This window comes from Neopelma chrysocephalum, unplaced genomic scaffold (genome assembly GCF_003984885.1).
Source record: "Neopelma chrysocephalum unplaced genomic scaffold, ASM398488v2 Primary Assembly neopelma1_45, whole genome shotgun sequence".
Lineage (NCBI taxonomy): Eukaryota > Metazoa > Chordata > Aves > Passeriformes > Pipridae > Neopelma > Neopelma chrysocephalum.
In genome coordinates this window covers 17,672,972-17,687,610 of record NW_020897704.1, presented here as the reverse complement: position 1 = coordinate 17,687,610, position 14,639 = coordinate 17,672,972, and the positions used below count along the sequence as shown (strand labels likewise).

General features: G+C 48.9%; 1 protein-coding gene across 7 annotated transcripts in view; it reads right to left on the bottom strand.

The window, feature by feature from the left end:
• Positions 1–14,639, bottom strand: part of FRMD4A (FERM domain containing 4A) — a 367,435-nt gene that overhangs the window by 35,483 nt on the left and 317,313 nt on the right. For all 7 annotated transcript variants that reach the window (XM_027679513.1, XM_027679512.1, XM_027679514.1 and 4 more), the window contains 2 exons: positions 5,239–5,315; positions 1,056–1,194 (listed from right to left, as the gene is read on the bottom strand). In XM_027679513.1, the coding sequence (XP_027535314.1) occupies positions 1,056–1,194; positions 5,239–5,315 (216 nt within the window). The remainder of the gene's footprint in view (positions 1–1,055; positions 1,195–5,238; positions 5,316–14,639) is intronic.

Here is a 14,639-nt window from a genome sequence, read left to right as displayed (position 1 = left end):
TGGGTAAAGCAATGTCAGAAGGGTTTAGAGTGGGACTAACAGCACATTGATGGCCCTTCAGAAAATTCCATCAAGCCAATTCAATTCATTTAACTGGTAGAAAAAATAATGCAATAAAAAAAAGCAGGAAAAATAAATATTTCCCTGCCAGTTTAGGGGGCTGAACTGGCCCATGAAGGGACCTGATAGGGCCCTGCCTGAAAATGCCCCCAGTGCTTTCAGCAATAGCAGGATGTTAAGATGGTTTCAGCTATTCGGAGGAACATCACCTGCACACTCTGCCCTTTCTCCAAAGATGGAGGGACAATGCACGTGCCCACTCAATACTGACTCTGTCTTCTCTGTAAAGTTTTACACCAGTGTGCTCATATGGAGAGGGAAGTCTGGACAAGAAGTCTCCCCTCTGTCTCAAAGTGATCCCAAAATGATCAAAGCAATCTCCTGCTGCTCTGGGTATGCCTAAAAATACTGATGAAAGGAATTAGACAACACACACTCCTCTGGTTTCAAGGTGGCTTCTTTTGTGTACTGCGTGGCCCTTTGTGCAGCACCAGATCGAGACAGTTCTTTGTAAGGCCAGGCTGTCAGCCTCCTGCCCCTCTCCTAAAATAATATCCCTACCCCTCCTTTCTAGGAAAATACAATAGTAAAATGCAAGGGACAGCAAGAAAGATTCAGAAACAGGTGTAGATTGTGAAGCTACTTTGAACTCAGTTATTGGGAGCTGCCCTAACTTTATGAGAGAGTTCAAGACACGGAAAACATCCAGACAGTGATGTGACCTTATCTGCTTGCAAACTTTGGCTCCTCCAATTTGGCCACAGTTCAGAACAACTTTTTCCTCAACTCTCACTCCCACAGACATGAATTCAGTATTGATTTTCTCAATCTGGCCAAAACCAGCAGATATTTTGGGTCAATTTGCCTTTTTCTGATCTCAGGTGGAAAGGGAGGACAGGAAAGGAGCCACCACCTGGACTTGACCTTGCTGAGACTGTGAGGAGTGAGAAGGACTCACCAACCACAACGTGCACTTCCCACTCTGACACGCTTACCTTGCTTTGCTTCCTGTCCAGGTAGAACTGGTGTTGACTAATGGCCATAGCCCAGATAGACTTTATTAGTGCTGGACAGGCGTACCACGTATGCACAGCGATGCCACTATGCCCAAAAGTCCTCCTGGTCACAGATGCCCTGGAGAGGAGAAAAGAATGAACTGGGGTTACACCAAGGCTGCATCGCATTTCTTTCTGTGGCAGACCCTGTCACAGATCTCGTAAAAGCTGCTGTCTTTACTGTGCACACCCTTGTGCTAATGGGAAAGAATGCTTAGAAAACAGCAATAAATAGCTAATCAAGCCAGGAGAGCATTTACTTTAAGTATCTCCTCAAGATAGCAAGCTCCAGAGGACTAACAGTAAAGATGATCCAGTTTGTCCAGTTCTGACTGTATTCCTGGGTTTGGCTGAGCTGGTGCTGACTTGCTACATATGCCAGGGGTGTCACCAAGGCCAAAGCAGGTGTGAATGCTCTGTCTCATTACATGCTGAGACACCTGAGGCCAAGTCCTCACACCCTCCACTAACTCTGGCTTTGGACAGAGGCTCTCAAATATTAGGACCCACGCAACAACTAAAGATCCATAGGAATGATGGCTACTTTAGGGAATGTGGGAGAAACTTTTCAGATACATTGATTTCCCCGCTTGTAAACAGATATAGCAGGACTTGCCAAGTCTATGGGAGAGGGGAGTTGTGAGGCTTGGAGGGGGCTGCCCAGTACCCTGGAGAGAAGAACGGGACTCAATGATTAGCTGAGTGAATTTAAAAACAGGAAAAATAAGAGCTAAATGTTTCCTCTCTGGGACTCCCAATTGTTCTCAAACATAGCAAAAAAACACAGATTAGGTTTCCCTGTGCTTTCACAGCTGTACGGAACTGCTTGATTATTCCTCCCCATCCCTCAACTTCAACCCCACCAGCAGAGCCCCTGACACCAGCACGCTGGCACATCCAAGCTCACAGCATCCTGGTCTGCAGAACTCCTCCCACTGCAGGGATGGAGAGCTGGCTGGAATAAACCATGCCACCAATCTACAGAGCCCCAAACAAATGAAGGCCTCCTCTCCAGTCTGTTAAGAAGAGTCTTGTGGTGGAGTATGACTGTGAAACGATGTGACATGGTTACAGAGGCTCGCTCAGAAACATGGCACTGGTCCATTTTATGCAGGGATGTGGATACTGAAGAGGGACCAGTGCAAGAGACAGCCTGGGGAGGAGGTGTACTGCAGCGGGGCTGCCCCCGTCAGCAGGGTCCCTGTGCCATGCAGGTGTGGAGGTGGCACTGCAGGAGGACCCAGGAGCTCCACTGTGCTGTGTAGGAGATAAATGACTCTTACCAGCACTCAGAAGTCCTCAAGCCTGCTAAGGCCACCTCCTGCACCTGCAGTGGCTACCTCTCCTCTGGTGCCTGTGGGCTCCTGCCCTGTCCAAACTTGAAGGTGAACGTGGTGAGGGGAGGCACACAGTTAAAGAAAGTTGTGACAGAGCCAAGAGTGAAAGAAAACCAAAACTCCGCAGCAAAATGAGAACTGCTGGCAATGTTCAGTCTGAGAGAGGGCTGACAGTTCTTGTGTCTCAGGGCCTTTTCAGTGCTTCAAAATGTGTTAAAGTCAAATTACAAAGCTACAAATGGGAGTGAAATTTCTGAGAAAACAGCACTGGCCAATGCAAACAGGGTCTGAGACAACTGGGATCTCAGGTTTCAGTGTTACCCTGTGCTGAGTCCTTTCCACGCAACTGTCCCATTTAGGAGTATTATTCTTGTGAGAAAATTATCCCTGGATACAACAGGACACTGGCTGATAGTGCTAATGAGGATGGTTGCTGAGCTGCCTCATTCCTGTCACTGGACAGGGAATGAAGGCTGTGCTGGGAGATAATCTTGAAGCTGAGGTTAGAGAGAGAAAGAGATCCAATTCTGGGTGCTTTATGTTGGTTTAAGGGACACAAACCACTGTAGCACATTGGCATGCAAGGCATTAAGGCACTCAAACATGGGCTGAAGCCTTAATTCTGATGTAATCTTATTCAGTTCAAATGTAGTTACTCTAAGAACTCTTAGAAACATATTCTGCAAACCATTCCTCTTTTCATCGTAAAAGCAGTGATTTCCAATTTTTTTTCTCTTTGGGATTTGTATATGTTTCCCATCAAAACTGCAGACCCCAAAAGTCTGCAGACTTTGCTGGTCAGAGCTGTGGACTTGTTTTTCACAGCTGTCTTCTGAGGACCTGAGAGAGGTGGCCCATGGGTGTTTTTTTCTATGACTTCCCTCCATGCATGCTACATGCACTATGGAATTAACCCTGTTGATACCCCCAAAATGTATAATTTCTTTCCTTTATGGGATAAATAACTGCAGTGAAGAGAGGTTAAATGGGTTGTTGGGGACAGGAAGCCACGGGCAGAGGCAGGGTTTAAAAACACACATTGTGCTGCCCAGCCCTGGCCACAATCACGGAGCTGCACTCGCTCTCCTGACTGTGGCTTCGCTGACTCAGGCTCTGGTTTGGCTACACAGAGAGGAATGTGGAGAGAGCACTGTGTTGGCTACTCCTCCGCCTCCACATGCTGAACAACTGCTCGCAGGAGTCCATCCCACTTGGCCAGGAGACTACACACCGAGCTGTGTTCCCACCACGCCACTGCAACGTGCCGTGCTGCTTTACAGCCAGAGCACCAGTTCGACCTGGACAGTGGTGCTCTGAATACAAAAATGAATCAACAACCCTGCCACAATAATTCCCTTGTACTGAGAAAGTACCAGGCTGACAACCTGGGACAGGGCTTTGTCCTCCTGGTGTTGATTCAGAGAAAAAATGCAATGGAATAAAAAAGCGGAAGCTCTTCTGTGTCACTAATTCCTATCATGTAAACACAAATGAAACAGGAGAGGTTCCTCTGTGTGGTCACATTTCATGCATGACATTGAGTTGCAAGTATCATCATGATTCTTAAAGTCCCTGAGCTATTTCCCTTCTTTTCCTTGGAACTGCTCCTTGCAGGAAACAGCCATAACTCAGGGCATTTAGGGGCTCCTAGCTGCTGGTTGCTTGCAGCATGGTTTCTGACACCTCTGGAGGTTCGATGAGGGAAGGAGTGCACCACCCCCAGCTCCTGCTGCTGGAAGATCTCCCAGCGGATTCTCGACTTTGGGAATTCGCTCTGCTAGATTTCATGCGACTATTTACGTGCTTAATATTAAGCAGATGCTTCAAGGTTCTGCACAATGATATGAGCTGCTCTATTCTGGTTTTGCTTTAACAAAATGCACCTCTGCAGACAAGCACCACTGTACTGGTGTGACTGTGTTCATATCAGGGTAAATAAGCACAGAAACTGCATGCAAAATTCCACTAACAAAAGTACATATATTAGTACACGGATAGGCATGGGAAACAGGTGAAACAGGATCACAGCTGAGTGATCAGCAAAACACACTACTACCAGCAGCACATCAAATCAGCCTGGGAACAGAGCTGGTCGCCACCAGTTGTATCATACTTACACTGCAAGTGAGACATTGCTTTTAGTGACAAACACAGATCCATATTCACACTGGTCACTGCAGTAACCATCCACTAATGCAAACACACAGGGGGTGCTGAATGAGATGCAGCACAGTCCCTTGAACTAACTCTCATGTTAGGTTTCTAAAGTAAGTAAAGAAAAGACTCCCGTGCCAAAAAGACTGATGGGCTTTCATCCAGGCTGCCGGTAAACCTCTGGTTCCGTGCCATTCCTTTCAGTTGCACTACTGAATATTTATTTACAAGGAAGCATGTGAGTACAAAATCTGGCGCCCAGCTCCGGGCTCCAAGTGCAACACCGGGACAAGGCAAAACCCCCTTAAACTCACGGGGGCTGCTGGCACCGCAGCTGGGGCACCGGAGCTGCACAGTCCCGGGGGTCACAAGGTGCCAAAACAGAGGGAAGGAGAAAAAAAATACCGCTGGGAGCCGGGGGGAAACACATCCTCAAAAACACCCACCCGAACAAGAAATGTCCCGCTGGAAGGAAGCAGCAGTCCCCGGCTTGGCACCCGCTGTCCCTCTCTTACGGGTTCCCAAGGTCAGCGAGCCCCGGCACAGCGGCGAGGGCAGCGCGGCTCCGCAAGACCCGGCTCAAGGCTCGGCACCGCAAAGCCCGGCTCATCCCGGCTCGTCTCATCGCTCACCTGCGCGGATCGTGCACCTCCACCGAGAACTTCTTCTCGCGGAAATAGAGGTTCTCCAGCTGCCTCCATTGAAAGATCTGCGGGGAGAATGAAGGGGATGAGGCGCCTCCGCGCGATCGCTCGCCCAGCCCTGCTCGCCGCTCCCTCCCGGCGCTGCGGCGGGGCTGCCCCGCTCCGCTCCGCCCCGGCCCCGCGTCCCGCCCGCGCCCCCCGCCCCGGGCCCGCGGGGCAGCCCCGGGGGCGGGCGGTGCCCTCTGTCCCTCCCTCCCGCTGCCGGCGGCGGGATGGGAGCCGGGGGCAGGCGGGGAAGGGCGCCGGTTTCACTCTGCGGGGCCAAGTACGTTTAAACACACGCAAACCCCGGGGAAAACCGGGATTCGGATAGTTTTTCCTTGGAGGATGCAGCGGGTGTGCATCGGCCCTCTAGCACAGCAGCTTTTCCCCGGGTGGAGGAGGTGAGACCTCGATGGAGGCGACTCACCCCACTCCACCCAAGTGCGATACCCAGCTCTGCTTTTATCCCGCAATCCACGTAAGACTGGCACGAACATGAGCCCAGCGGAGTCAGTTTATCCATCCCAGGGGCTGACAGGCTCGTGTTGGCGATGCCCAAGGCTCCAGGTGCTCCCAGCAGTGCAAAGCACGGCAATAAGCAGGTCATACCTCTGTTTTACAGGCTGCCCTGCCGAGGCGCCTCAGAACAGCACCGGGACAAAGCGAACACTATCACCAGTGGGGAAACTGAGGCACAAAACTGTTACGGGAGTAAAATGCGGCACCTCCTCGCCCCTGAGTCAGTATGGGCCAGCTCTGGGATGTCTGCGTGCTCCTGGGCAGTGGGATGTGCTCACACCGTCCCTGTGCCCCACCTCTGCCGGGAAATGACCCCCATTTCCCTGGCAGGAGGGCAGTCTGACCACAGGAGCAGCGCGAAGGATGCGGTGACTGCGAAAAACCGTGTCAGCTCTGCAAACTACCCCACCTTCACTGCCGCGGACAGGTCCATCACCGCCTCCTCCTTACAAATGAGTAAGTCAAAATCCAAACCCTGGCTTCCAGGTTGCTAATCCACAGGGAGGAGGTTGCCTCCACCCCGTGGGCATCTTGGACTTCGGCTTCCCTGCACTGCCCCTGGCAAGCAGCGGAGCATGAGGAGCCTAACCTCGCTGCTGGGGAGCACAGCCATCAGAGCTTTCCCAGATTTACGCTCCTTCTCCCACTACAAGTAGCTTCTGTGGAGTTCCTGTCCTACCCCCAAGGAAGGCGCTGGCTCCTGCCACGCCGAGATAAGCCGGGTTGCCGGTGTCAGCGCTCTGGAGATAAGTAAACAGGAGGTGTAATTTGATTTGCACTGATTAAGCTGCTGGTGGAGGTGAAATCTAGAGAATAAAACAAACCACGGAGCGGACCCAAAATTTTCTCCTTGCTAATATTTCAGGAGCAGCAAAATTGAAAATATTTGTTTGTAGAAGTTTCCAAGCAAGGCTGTTTGTTTTTTGTTTTTGTTTTTTTTTAAGTGTTCCTTTTTTTTTTCTTTCTCTAACAGGGTGTTTGGAAGGAAGGGTGGGGGATGAGGAGGGCACTGAGCTGCCCGGTACTCTGGGGTTGTTCGCACTGCAGGGGTGTAGGAGAGAAAGGGGGCCAGGAGGGATAAGAAGCCTGGAGGGCTGAGTTACAGTGCCCTTAGAGGATTATTTTATTCCTCCACTGGAAAAATTAATTGCTGCGTATAAGTTGTAATCACCAAATGAAGCATAGAAACACCCACTATTTTACCCACCGAGGGAGGACAGGCACGGGGTGAAAGGGTTAAGCCAGGAGCTGAGGTCTGACTGAAGTCTGTCTCCTTTGCAAGCTCCCGGCTTCAAAGGCATGAAAAGGAAGTTTGGGGCCTAAACTCCCACTGACAACAACTGGGGTCAAGCCTGAGACTGCCATGTGGGCTGCTGAAAACATCCATCCCTCTATGCTTCCAGATGCCCGTCTGCAAGGCGGGGAGGATAACGCAGCCGTGCTGCACGGCATGTGCAGAGGACGTGTTTGGGAGGCGCTCAGACATGTGGAACACATAAGAGTCTAAAAAGCCAGCAGATCACACCCTTCAGAAAATATCCCTCTGTCCCCAGGTCCCCTGTTGTCATTTATGACTAAACTTCAGCATGGCGCAAAAGGAATTTGAAACTTCTCTGAGCTGCTGGCAGCTGCTCTACTCAGCTGCTTTCCTGCCCATCGTCCTCCTCTCCTGCCCATCCTCCTCTTTCCAACTCAGCTGGACTGTCCCCTGTGCTCAGATCCTATTTTACCCTCTCTGCTACCAAATCTCACAGTGCTATTTGCTAAGTGAAGCTCTGTTTCTCTTTTATGATTAACTCCAACTGTCCAAACACACAGGGCTCTAGGGAAGCTGTTCAGATGCCCAAATGTAGGCATGGAGTGCCCTTTTCCATGCCCCAGGATACCCTGCCTGGCCTCTGGCTGCTGCCCTGGGAGGGAGGGAGCCTGCCATAGGTCCGGTGCTGGATCTGCCAGCCCCACGCAGATGTCTTGGATCACCAGCAGTGCCTAAAACAGCATTAGACACCTACGTTTTGGGCATTGGAGCAGCTCCCCAGATCACTGCATTTTTATATTTAGTTTCTTTGTTTTTCTTGGCAGGGTGTGGAAGGAGGCAAATCCAGACTCTTGGGAGGGAGGGGGTGAAAGTGACCCCACAACCTGAGTTTGTGTCTTTTTTTCCATAGCTCTGCTCTCCAGGATGCACACATATGTTTTACCATTGCTGTAACTGCCCTCCCTTTGCTGCCCTCCCAAATACTATTCTACAGTCTCCCACTCCTTCTTCCCACATTGATCTGAGAGGTCTCCCCCTTCGTATACATAAGGAATCCAATCTGCAAAAATGTGAATACCCACAAGAAAGTATCCACTTTCCTGTTAGCCGATCACAACCCCTCCAGAGAAACAAAGCCGAAGGTCTCCCTTCAGCCAGACCTCCTAATGTAAGCAAGCTGTTCCCTTCACCAGTTACCCAGCTTATGCACAGTCTCAAATTGATGTTCTTAATGCAGTGACAGATGCACAAGGTGCCATTAGTGGGTCTTCTTAAAAGGAAGCATAATTTTTACCCATCAAGATCCTTTTACCACGCTGGTGCTTGCAACCCTCACTGGGGAATAGAGTCACAGCAGGGAGCTGGTCGTAATTTCAGCGGGATCTTGTGGAAATGCAGTGACAACAGATGCTTGCTGGCTTTGGGACTGGTTTGAGTCAGAGCATCCGTGTTCATGGCAGGTTTGCTCTCCCTGCACTGAGGTTGGGGTTGGTTTTGGGTTATTTGGTTAGTTTGCAGGGTCGAATCCAACGCCTGCACTTGTGGTGAGACAATTCGGATTGGCTTTACTGGAGTTGCATTAGAGGTATAGTGACTTTGCCAGGCAAAAGGTACCTGTCCCAAGCAGGGACTGGGACAGCATCTCCACAAACATGCTGGAAATGGGGCTTAGGAGAAAGTCCCTCAGTAACACAAGCTGGGAGCACAGTTCCCCTGCCCTTGAGTAGTTGCCTTCCCTCAGAGCCCGCAGACAAGGGGACAATTAGCAGTGCATGCAGAGGGCTGAGTCTCTGTGATGTGGTGGTTTGCCTGCTGGGTTCTCTTCTGAGGTCAGCAGCTCGTTTTGGATCATGCAGCACTGGGCAGCTTTCAGATGGGAACAGTTTTTGGTAGTGGCCATCATTACAGGCTGCACATGGGATCATTTAATCTTCAATAGATACTTAAGGAAGTATCCACAAGGCTGGCTTTTGAGCACAGCTGCACACTCACACATGCATGTGAAAGGGGCTACTAAAAGAGGAGAAAATAATTACTCCTATTCCCTCCTCCTCGGAGGGGACTGTCCCCACTGTGGGCTCTGTTTCATTGTGCCAATAAAACCGGGACCAACACTATCCCTTGAATTTTTAAAACTGCTTATCAACCCCCAAACATTCAAAGGAATAACTGTTTTCTGTCAGACCACGTGCACTATTTAAAATGCATTGTAGTGGGTGGGAAGGCCATGGTGGGGAAATCAGTGCCAGAAATGGCTTCTGCAAAGCTGGCAGCTTAGAAGAGGAGCCATGGGAGAGATCTGAGTACTGCACGGTGCGCCGCGGAGAATTCAGGTGCAGGCTACAGGAATTTTCTCATTGGAAACCCCGTCCAAGAGGCAGGCAAGCTTGCCAGGCACCAGATGTTTGTGACTAGTTACAAAGAGCTGCAGTCAAAGCCCTTTAGATGCAAGCTTCTTTTGTGAGCACACTTGTGGTTTGCTGGCTGCTCCCTAATTAAGCTGAGCCTGGAGGAGAGGAGGCCCAGGGATCTGCATCCATTTCAGCCATGTGAGTCAGGAGAAGGTTTTTTACCGTTTTTATTGACCATGAGGTGGGTGCTGTGGAGTTTGCACACAGCAGGAGGTAGGGACAGTGACAGAGTATTTGAAAAATGCCTGAGGCTCCTGATAAAGAAGGGAGCGTGTTTTGTGAATGAAACATCAGGGATTGCTTCTGGCTGGGTCACTCATGGCCTGGGTGTGGGGGCTGAGTTAGTGTGAGGCACTAGGCCATGCTTTGACCCTTTGTGCTCAGGGAGCCTTGCCTGAGCATCCAGGCCATACCTTTGTTAATCCCTGGCAGAAACAAGGCTGTTGTTGGTTCCTGTGTTGCCCTGCAGCTCAGGACAGAGAGGGTTGCTGAAGGGCAGCACCGGTGGTTGGTGCACAGTGCTCTCTGAATTATGGCACCTAAAGAAACATGCCCAAATAGTACCTTTAGGAGTAATTCCAAATCCTGGGGTTGGGGTACTGGCTCCCTGATACTGTTTGCTGCCTCCTGTGCCCAGAAGAGCTGGACTTGGCACTGAACTGGGGAGAGTGCTGAGACTGGGCGGGTGCACTGTGGGGACATGATGTGAATCATTTTTGCATTTTATCTATTAAGAACCAAATATAAACATGCGGGAGTCTCATTTTCTTTCCTTTTTCTGTGTGCTGAAGCACCTGAGCTGAGGCACAGGCTGAATGGGTCACCCAGTGATGCACACACTCTCAGGGGTTCCAGATATCACACTTGGTAGCAGTTCAGAATCAAACCATCTGCAGAAGTCTACAGGGATCTACCTGCTGTTTGCTCTCTCTGATGACCTAGAGGGGAATTTACAAAGGAGATGGAGACAGACATTTCTCAGAGGTGCCCAGCGAAAGTATAAGAGGCATTAGATGCAGGTTGTAAGGTTGCAGCAAGGGAAATTCTGAGTAGATATATTAAAAAATACCCCAAACCCCAAACCCATCAGTGTAGGTGGTCAAACACTAGGGCCATGAGTAACCCGACTGAACTCTGAAGTTGGCCCATCTTTGAGCAGGAGGTTGGACTAGAGACCTCCAGAGACCTTTGTGACCTATATTTTTCTTTGATTCTAAACATCTGATAAATGACCAACTGTAATTGCTGTTGGACTTGCTGACCTATATGGCGTCTCCCAGTCCTTCAAGTCTTGCCGCTTCTTAGATGATTAATAATGGCCCATCTTCGCGAACGAAGATTTGGGGAAAGGTCTTTTACCTTTCCAGCCTGCGCAATGGATTTTTTAGGTGAGACACAGCCTGCGCTGAACTGAGCCCACCCTTTAATCCTAAGGTTCATCTGCCGGGGCCAAGCAAGCTTGGACAATGGCAGTGACGTCCTCAGGACGTAGGTTTGTTTAGAGTGACCTTCTCATAGATGGATGGCCTCACAGGGCTAACGGGCTACCATCTTCCCGGGGGACTGGCTGGATTTGAACCTGGGTCGCAGAGGTGAGAGTCCTGCACGCTAACCACTAGGCCACCAGGGGTCCCCTGAAACTAAAACTGGTACTAAACAATGGAACTAAAACAATGACAGTATTTTCACACAGTTTGCATGAGTGCAGCTACAAACTCCCAAGTCTTTTGTCTTGCAGTTTAAAGACAAACCATACATAACAAAAAAAATTTCCTCCTTGGAAATGTAATTCCCTCCCCTGAACAAACAAGCAAGCAAAATTCTAGGAGTTGAGTTATGCGGGAGGTCAGGGTGGAGGTTGTGAGCGGTCCCTTTTTGGCCTTAAACTCTGTGGAAATCACAGCTCCAGCGAAGTCAATGGCCGTTTTGTCCCAGTGACTTCAGTGGGGCCATGGTTTCCGGGCATGGATTTGTGTTCTGCCTCAAGCCAACCCTGCTCCCATCAATCATACCTCTGTCAAACTAGTTAGAGAGAACGAGGAAGGATTTGGTCCAGGCAGAACAGCACCATCTCAGCTCAAACAAATGAACTCTTGTTTCAGGGACGGATTTACCAAGAGATTTCCGTGGGCTGTCACCTGTGAATTAGTGTGAGCCATTGCTGAGGGTGCCCCTGGGTCATGAGGTGGGGATGCTGCTGCACCATAACTTAGCTCTCCATCCTGCCACACTTCCATTCATTCCTGTGTTTTTATTTATTTGGGGTATTTTTTTTCCTTTCACTTCCCAAAACAAAAAAATAAAAGGTTTCCTGTGTGATTTGATGTGGGAAACAATCCCACCAATGATCTTCCCAGAGGCTTGCCATCCTCCCTTCCCCCATGGAATGAGAGAATGGTTTGGCTAAGTGGGACTTTCAGTGGTCTGTCAGCAATCCCAGCTCACTATTTAATTACTTCTTTGCCTCAGGCTTCAGAACTCTTTTTTTGCCAAACAGACAAACAATTTCTGGTCCAATTTGAGATCCCTTTTGCTGTGTGCTGTTCTTATGGGATCACACCGCCCCAGCAAACAATTCTGGCTTGACCAAACACAAATTGCGTCTAGGTCTATATAATCACCACTCTGCATTCATTTCCATTATGGAGACACAATTCCCTATTAAATTTCAAAGTGGTTTATTGGCTCAGAGAGGCAGCAGAGCATCAGATCACAGAGGGAAGAACTGCTATTTGGACAAAGCATTATTTGTCTACATAATGCAACTTGATATTTGTGTCTGTAACTGTACACAGACTGGGACTTTGGCTTTATATTCAACCAAATATATATATCCACCTTCACTGCACATATATATCTGCTAGATGCTGTTAGATATTGCATTGCTGTCACCACGCTGTGTGTGTGTCTAAATCAATAGGTCTACAGAGAACCTTTTTTTCCTGATTGTTGTAAGTTAATTTTTCTCCCTTTTATTCTCTGCAAGCAAATCAAAGTGACTGGATCTTTCTGCATTGAAGAGCTCTCCTTTCTGGCACAATATACTATGTGTTAAATAAAGGATGCCTGGTCTGTAGCCTGTGAATCAGCTGTGGCACCCTAGAAGGATTTATGCCACCCACAAACCATTGCTGTTACTCTCTTTCCTACGGATCCTTATGTCTTTTCTAGTGGCATGGCTAAGTACTATCTCTATCTGGGAACCAAAATACAGGGACCACCATTTCCATCCCACACTGCTATGGCAATGCACATTATGAATTAGGTTGTGTGACTAAAAACCCTCCTGTGATCTGGGGTGTCTGTTTGTGGGGTGCCATAGGAGCAGCAATCCCATGGAGATGGAGATGGGCTGCAGTGCCCGACATTCTGAGCCTCCTGCCCAGGCCACTGACTAAAGGTGCCTCTTATCCACACCCACCAAGTAACGGAGCCTCTGGCTTCATCTGGTGATAAAAGTGCCCAGATCTTTGGAGTCGGGAGTCCTGGTGAGCCAAGAGACAGCATCTGAGCAGGGTGGGGCATGGGGGAGCTTGCCACCACTTCAGAGCCAAGTATAAGTGCTCAAGGAGGTTTCAATCTCACTCCAGATCTCCACCCTAACTCCGGGGCTCTGAGGTCCAATTTGTTTCACTTTGTGCTGTCGGAGTAATTTGTCTTTGCATCTTGTTGAAGTTCCTGCTGCGCGCTGCAGAATCATTTAAGACTTGGCTGCTGCTTTTATAGAGAATTACTATTTAAGACCTGAATACAACAAAGCACTTAGAGCAAGGGAGTTTTGCTTTGATGGGACTACTCCTATATTTAATGATAACCATGGGCTTGACTTGGCTGGATCATGGGATGGGATGTCATGCTGTAGCCTTTCTGAATGTAAATTCTCACAAAAAACCCTGGGGGCTGTATGTCTGATGGTATCACCACAGCACACCAAACCATCAGAATAGTGCTGTTCTCTTGATAAAGCAGTAGTGCCTTAGACTTTGTATTAGGGTTTGCAAGTTGATCAAACTACTTATTTATCTACATAACGGAAACTGAGCATGACTATTGTATGATTTTAAAAAGTTGTTTTACCTAGACAATCTATTGTCTGAAATCAACCCTGTTTGGGAGAGACACTGAAGCAAATTTTTATCAGCTTTTATGAGAAGGAGAAAAAGTGGTGATGATGGCCTATACCTAACTGTTACTTCATGCCAAATTCCATGCAGCTGAACTCCTTCCAACTTGTTTTGAGCTATGAAACTTTTGTCTTGCTCCACAAACTTATTGTGTAGGTTAATGGCAGTTTCTTTGGCTGCTGTGATTTATCCAGTCTGCATCTATATCCAGCTCCTACAGCAAGGCTGTAGGATATGGATTGTGGGTCAGATGGTGAATGGGATTGGGAACTGATCGAGGTTAAGTGTGACCACTTTTTTTTGGCTGAGTTCCACTGAGCCAGTCTGATTCCTTCTCTGGAGCAGTTTCCTTCCCAATTGCACACTGATACCAGGATGACAGAGGAAGGGGCCCAGGGGAGGAAGTGAGCAGTGGTGGCAGGATTGCGATGAGGGAGGAGGGTGGTGAAGGCCACTTCAGCTGATATTGCTGCCAAAAGAAATGTTCACTGAATCACAGCCCAGTGTCATGTCCAGCCAAATCCTGTGGAAATACTCAGTGTCAGGGACAAAATCCTGCTTTCCAGCCCAGTGTGCTCTGATACGATTTATTCGTCTCCCAGTGTGTTTGGCAGCTTTTTGGAACAGGGGTAAGGCATGGAAGGGTGGATGCTGAATAGAGAAGTGCCTGGTGCTGGATGGTAAACACCCCAAACTGAGGGCAAGCAGCAGCAAAAAAGGTGCTGGAGAGAACATGGTCCCTGTGTAACAGAGATGGAATAAGAGATTTTAGCAGGGAAGGTCTTAAACTGTGGCTGCTCTTCAGCAGTTGCAGGTCTGGGTCTTACATTTTGATAAGTAAGGAAATTGGGTGAGCAATCTCTTTCCATGAGAAGAAACAGCATGGTAAGGAACTTCGCTTTGTGTATGTCTCCCTCCTCCCGTGCTCCACATTTCAAAATACTAAACCAAGACTGAATTACTGCACTATAAAATAAGTTGAACCCACCGTGACCTGAAGACTGGTTCAGTTTACAGCCAAGTCCATAATCCAAA